Source organism: Plectropomus leopardus, chromosome 6 (assembly GCF_008729295.1).
Source record: "Plectropomus leopardus isolate mb chromosome 6, YSFRI_Pleo_2.0, whole genome shotgun sequence".
NCBI classification, from domain to species: domain Eukaryota; kingdom Metazoa; phylum Chordata; class Actinopteri; order Perciformes; family Serranidae; genus Plectropomus; species Plectropomus leopardus.
Genome location: NC_056468.1, coordinates 36,364,316 through 36,371,019, shown reverse-complemented (window position 1 = coordinate 36,371,019; position 6,704 = coordinate 36,364,316). Strand labels below are relative to the sequence as shown.

The 6,704-nt window shown below is 37.0% G+C and overlaps 1 protein-coding gene across 1 annotated transcript in view; it reads right to left on the bottom strand.

The window, feature by feature from the left end:
• Positions 1 to 3,996, bottom strand: part of LOC121943916 (PR domain zinc finger protein 12-like) — a 7,236-nt gene extending 3,240 nt beyond the window's left edge. The window contains exons 1-3 of the mRNA XM_042487524.1: positions 3,741 to 3,996; positions 1,898 to 1,963; positions 1 to 44 (exon numbers count right to left, since the gene is read on the bottom strand). The exon at positions 1 to 44 is cut by the window's left edge and continues 81 nt beyond it. Of these exons, the coding sequence (XP_042343458.1) occupies positions 1 to 44; positions 1,898 to 1,963; positions 3,741 to 3,996 (366 nt within the window). The remainder of the gene's footprint in view (positions 45 to 1,897; positions 1,964 to 3,740) is intronic.
• Between the last annotated feature and the right edge of the window lie 2,708 nt (positions 3,997 to 6,704).

The window sequence follows — 6,704 nt, the reverse complement described above, 5'->3', positions numbered from 1 at the left end:
CCCTGCTTTAATCCACGTTTTCGAGAAAATACCCAAACCTTCACCTGAAAAAAACACACACACACACACACACACACACACACACACACACACACACACACACACACACACACACTGCTGTTACTGCAGGAGTACACACTATATATACACTATACAGTCTCAAAACTACACAAGCAGGCTCCGTCATTACAGCCGTATGTGAAGTATAATTTAAATAGTTTAGTATGTCAACAGAAGTCATGGAATAAATCAGAGTATTAAAGCAAAGACAAAGATGTAAACGTGCACCTGCAGGAACATCAGATTTCTTTCAAACACACACGAGAAACTTAACAAGAAATAACCCAAACATTTGTATGAAATTAGTATTAAGTTTGAAAGAAAATGACCTGAAAATAAGCCAAAAAAAGAAAGAAGGAAGAGTGAAAAAAGCAATAAAAGTAAAATCCCAAATATAATGTATATTTTCTTCTGTAACACAAATATTTAAACAGTTAGATATATACAGTTATAAGAATTATAAACAGAGTTTTCAGGGTGTTTGATTTGGGGACTGAGCACTAACGTGCTTTTTGGATTAATAGTGATATTGTGTTGATGTCTTTTAACCCTTTGAAAACTGGAACCACATCTGTTTTCTTTCACATTTAAACCTTTGAAATCTGAACAATCTGGATCATTTCTTTTGAAAACTTGGCTAAAAAGGCACTTCAAACTCGTCTAGAGATGTCCCGCAAATGGCAAGAAATTAGGAAAAGAAAACAACCTGAAAATTAGTTTTAAAAAAGGAGAGAGAATTATTAGAAGATGACAAAAACATTGTGAAATTGTCCCAAAAAACTATATTTAATTTTATTATATCTTTATATATTTTTTTTGTCATTTTGTTTTGATTTGTTTTTTTTTTAAATGTTTTTTATTTTTCTTTTTTGCTAAATTTCAAGGAAATTTTCTTGCAACCCGTAACTTGTTCCTGTATTTTTGAAAGAAATCAAGCCAATTCCCTCAAGTTTCAAAGGGTTAAACCCATCAGTGTTGGACACGTGGTCATGACACAAAATAATCAGTCAGTCATAGATCACACACCTCTGACATTAATCAGATTTGAAATGTTTCGTCTTGTTCGCTTAATTTTTCTCTGATTTGACACTGAAGAGAAAACTGCAGCGTAATGTCAGCTGGATCCAGGCCAACTCAGAAAGTTATCAATACATTTTTATTTCTTTAATTTTCATCTTTAAAGGACGAGATCAATGCGCACGGATCCACAGAACAGCACTTTCAGTCTAAGTTTACAGCACACATAATTAAATATAGATGTGCTTTTTGCACACCTGAAAAGTGAAAATGATGCAATAAAAACTTTCATGAAATATAATCTGATCACTTTTTGACTGATGCCTCTCTGTTGACTTAATTTGAGTTTAACACTTTAACACCTGGAAAGAATTCACTTTTTTCTTGCTCTGCATTCAGAAACATTGCATGAATATTTAAACCTCTGAGAAAATTGATTTGATTTCTTCTGAAAACACAATAAAAAAAAAACATGATAAGCAACATTAAAAAAAGAATTTCTTGGCACTTTTGGGGCCATTTCTTGTTAAGCTGCTTGTCACCTTCTCCTTGTGTTTTTGAAAGAAATTAAGCTGATTTGCTCTGGTTTCAAAGGGTTAAAACAGAATCAGAATCCGTAGTTTTGAAATTCGTGGGAGACACCTTGATGTGAGAAGGTTAAAAAAAAGAGGAAAAAAGAATAAAATGAACAAGATATTAAGGCTAATAAATTTCAAGCATAATTATAATTTAAAAAATAAAATAAAATAAAATAAAGAATATGACAATTTGTTGGTCAGCTGGATTCACATGAGCAAACAGAATCAGAAGGTGATTTTACCTGGAACTGAACTCTGAGCGATGATCACCTCGCTGGGTAAAACCAGACTGGACAACTTCTGCACCTCTAAACACACACACACACATACACACACACAAAATTAAATACAGTTTTACATTTTCACTATTTAAACATTATTTTATTCTCTTAAAAAATAAACTTTGATGAGTGATAGTAAAAAAAAAGCAGATACAGAGAACAAAACTCTTAAAAGTGACATTAAAAAATAATTTCCTTATGTTGAACTCCATAAAGTTTGTGAGTGTGAGCTGCAGCTTTCTGATTTCAAAGGACATGATGTTCAGCATGTAAAGCTGAAGTTTCCCACAAACAGTGAAAGCAGCGTGAAACTGAGCCTTAGCAAAGAGAGAAAAAACGAGGTTAAATGCTCTTTTTCTGTTTCAATAACCGCATTATGTCCTCACATGTTCCCCCGCAGAGCCGCGACACACAGGAGAGAAATCTTCATTCCGACTGCACGTGACACAAAAAGAAAAAACTTCTCAAATAAAAAAGATTAAACGAATAAAATGTAATAAAAGTTTGAAATGAGACCGCAGAGTGAAACAGAGAAATGTCACAGCGCGTTTCACGCTCAGGACGGAGCGTGAAACGCGCTGTGACATAAAGGAGAAAAGAGAGATTTAAAGTGAGATAAAGTGGAAGATTATCTCAATTTAAAACCAGAAAAGAAGAAAAGAAAAAACTCATAAATGCCACGAGGAGAGAGAGTTCAGCGGATCCACTTCACACGACGGAGATTTACATTCCTGCCAAGCGAAATAAACCCGAAATAATCCGGTAGAAATGAGCCGGGGGGATCAGGACACCGGGATCAGGCTCTCAGAGCTTCTCTGAAATTATTCCCAACGAATTTTAACGAAAACGGAAACGAATTTCACAATAAAGACTTACAATTATAAAAAGAAAAGAGAAATAAAGGCCGCGAGTGAAACTTGGATTTTATTCATTTTAAGATTCGAGCTTAAAAGTGCAGAAAGAAAAATGTAAAAATTATTTATAAAGAGCTTCAGTTATTTTTTTTAAAGTTATGAATTATCAATCAACAGGTGGACGATTAACTGATCAGCCTATTAATTCATTATAAGATTTATTTAATGAGCTTCGCCGGCGGCGCGCGGGTAAAATAACTTCATCCGAGGAGTCAGAGCCCGAAATCACGGTGTTCAAACGATTTGATCGGTTATTGATTAGGTTCATTATAGGCTCATTAATTAATGATTATATAAATTAAATGTGTGTCGGCAGATCCAAGTAATCTTAACTCATATTACACATGTTTAACCTTAACCCCCCCCCCCCTTTAAAAAAGGAAAAAGGAATAGGAAAACGAATATCTGCAGGATTTTAGTCTTTTAAAAAGTCAGCGTAATTATTTTATCTCATTAAACTAATTGACAGTTTACGAAATAACAATGCTCCATATTTTATAAGATGATATACATTTTTTAGGTGTATAATCTTAAATCAGCAAAAACTACATAAAAAATACAATATTTATGAAGTAAAAGAGATATGACATAAATAAAATAATATCTTTATATATATCTATATCACTCACACACACACTCACACACACACATATGTACATACACACACACACACACACACACACACACACACACACACACACACACACACACACACACACACACACACGCGTCATTTTGCGATAAATTAAAATCAAATATTGGTCAGTTTTTCGCCCGCACGTGAGCGGAAGTGAAGAATTAAACTCTAAGTCTTAAATTGTCACTTTAAGGGTTTTTTTTAAGGGGTGAAAAGTGACATTTAATTGGTTAATTAAAGTGTCGTCACTGACCTCCGGAGAAGGACTGCGCGAGCACCTCGGCGGTGAAGGCGGTCTTGGGGCTCGCGCTCGGGGCGGTGCGGTCCTCGTGCTGCAGGTGATGCTGGTGCGGCAGGTGGTGGTGCTGCTCGCCCAGCACGTGCCTCCAGCGGCCGTACAGGAAACTGTGCAGGATGTCCGACGTGATGATGTCCGCCAGAGAGAGCGGCTGCTGCGGCTTCAGACCCGGCTTCAGGCCCAGGGACGAGCCGGGCAGCACGGAGCCCATGGCGGGGGAGAGAGGCAGCCGGGAGCCGGGGGGCAGGAGCCGGGGCCGGGCAGGAGCTGGCAGGAGGAGCCGCTGTCAGGGGACCGAAGGGGGGGGGGTCCTCCAGGTACAAAAAACTTTTTAAAAAATCCTCCAAAAAGAGTGAAAGCCTTTCTGCAATAAAAGCTCCACCTGATGATTTTCCTTTTTTCTAAATAAAATTTCAACAAAAACAGATTAAAGACAAAAAGAGTCCTTAATATGAGCCCGAGTGCTGGAAATGAAAAGTGTGAAGTTTCTCCAGAGTGCTGATGGACACAGAGAGACACAGAGAGACACAGCCTCTATATACACCCTGTCTGTCCTCCTGTCTGTCTGTCTGTCCTCCTGTCTGTCTGTCTGTCCTCCTGTCTGTCTAACGGGCTGTAATCACCTCCTCCTCCATTTCTATAAAGAAAGAAAGAGAGGAGGGGGGAGAATCTGTGTGTGTGTGTGTGTGTGCGCGCGCGCGCGCGCGCGCGCGTGTGTGTGTGTGTGTGTGTGTGTGTGTGTGTGTGTCCTGCACGCTCCGTTTACAGCTTCGGCTCCTGACACCGTAGAGACACTTAATTAGGACTTAATGAGAAAACATCAACAGATCAGACTGAGATCAGATCCGTTAGAGACCTGCAGAGTTTCTGTTTTTACACTTTCTGGCTGTGAAAAGAAATCTGTCATTTTGGTGTTTTTTGTAAAGAAGACGTGAATTTTGGTTTTGTTTCCCTCACAGTAATTGCTATATAGACAGTTAAGATGATATAAACGTTGTTTTTTTCCTTAAATTACACTTTCATGGTGATAGCTAAGTCTGTATATGTGCTTTTTTTTTTTTTTTTTTTACTTTTTCATAACTCTTATGTTTTTTTTTATTAGTATTAGTAGTAGTATTATAGTTATTATTATTATTTAATTATTTTAATTTATTATTGTTTTTTATTATTATTATTATAGTTTTACTATTTTCTTTTCATTATCTGAAACACACAAACACTGTCTATTTCAACAGTAGGTTTGCTTGTATATTTTGCAATTGCTAATAAACAAATCTTTCAAAGCAAAAAAGAAAAAAGGAGAAAATGTGACTTTTCTTTTAACATTCAGGTGAATTTTGTCTTTGAAAGTTTGGAGCAATTTTTCTTATTAAAAAAATTGGGTGATATTTTTTTAATGAGGTTATTACTTTCTTTAAACATTCGTGAAATTTGTGTTCAAGTGTGTAAGTGTATGTATGTGTGTATGCGTGTGTACGTGTGTGTACGTGTGTGTACGTGTGTGTACGTGTGTACTCATATAACCTGAGTGTTTTTAAAGCAGCTATATGATGAAACATCCCATAATTCATCAATAAAACTAAAAATTAAAAAGTAATCGTGTGTTTGCAGCAGGAGCTCGTTTGCTACGTGGCCAAAAGTATGTAGACACCCTGCAGCTCCAGAGGAAAGAATGTTTTTGTGAAGAAAACTGAGACGAACTGAATTTTGTTTTTTAATTTTTGTACAATATTTTCTAAAAAGTCTTCAGCTGTGGAATGTGAGGTGAGGAGGAGGAGGAGGAGGAGGAGGAGGAGGTGTGCACTGCAGCAGTGTGAGTGACAGAGCAGGAAAACAGATTAGAGGACAGATTACCAAGACAACAGCTGCTTTCTTCATCCCTCCTCCTCCTCCTCCTGTCGTCTCTCTACAGGATTATTATTCTCTCTTTCACTCTGATCTGTATTTATGAGCTTTTAAACATTTATTGTCGACACTCGTGAGGGCGGCACGCGCGTGCGCGCGCTCACTCACACTCTCACACACGTTCCTATTGTCGTCAGTCTGTCGGTTGAAACATCAGAATTAATTTAATTGGATTTTAATTGTTCAAGGATGATTTTCAAACTGTCGAGATTTAGAAACAGTTTTCTGCAACATGAACATAAATCTGCAAAAACAACAAAAATCTGAAAAAATCTGAAAAATAAAATACATGAAGTCAAACTTCAGCTGAGAGTTTGTTTGATAAAAGAAATTTAAAGCAGATAAAATATAGTTTTTGGCTGTAGTTTAATTATTCCGAAACAGGAGAATCATCTTAAAAAATACAGATGATGGAAATTTGTCATATTTCATGAGTTGAGTTTATTTGTGTTATTTCTATATTTTTACAAACTGAAACGGATTTTTTTTAACCTGAAAATGATTCAACCATGTTTCTGGACTTTGTGTGAAAATGTGTCAAATATAAAATTTGCACAAATATCACTTGTAAATGTGTGCAGATGAGTTTTCAATAGAAAAAACAAAACAAAACATGAATCATCTGAATGTGTTTTTTTATGTTTTTGGTTGTTGTCGGAAAGAGGACATTTTATGTTTGATTTCATATTTTTCTTTCTGATCTTTCTCTCTTTTCTGTGTTATATTCTTTCATGATTAAATATGTTAAATACAATATGTTAGAATATTTAGAACATACACAGTTTGTCAATATAATTTCTTAAAAATAAATCTGAAGCTTAATTTTGCGCAGCTTCGGTGTTTGGGTTCCCGCCGCCCCTCTGAGCTCCAGGAGCTGCAGGCGGCTCGCTGAGTCCCACAGCCGGCCCTCTGCGCTCCTCCGGCGGCTTCAGCCCCGGCTCTCCCCCGCCGCGCTCCCCGGAGCTCCGTGCGTAACGGATCGGTGCCAAACACGGAGGCTGCGCGCTTTTGTCC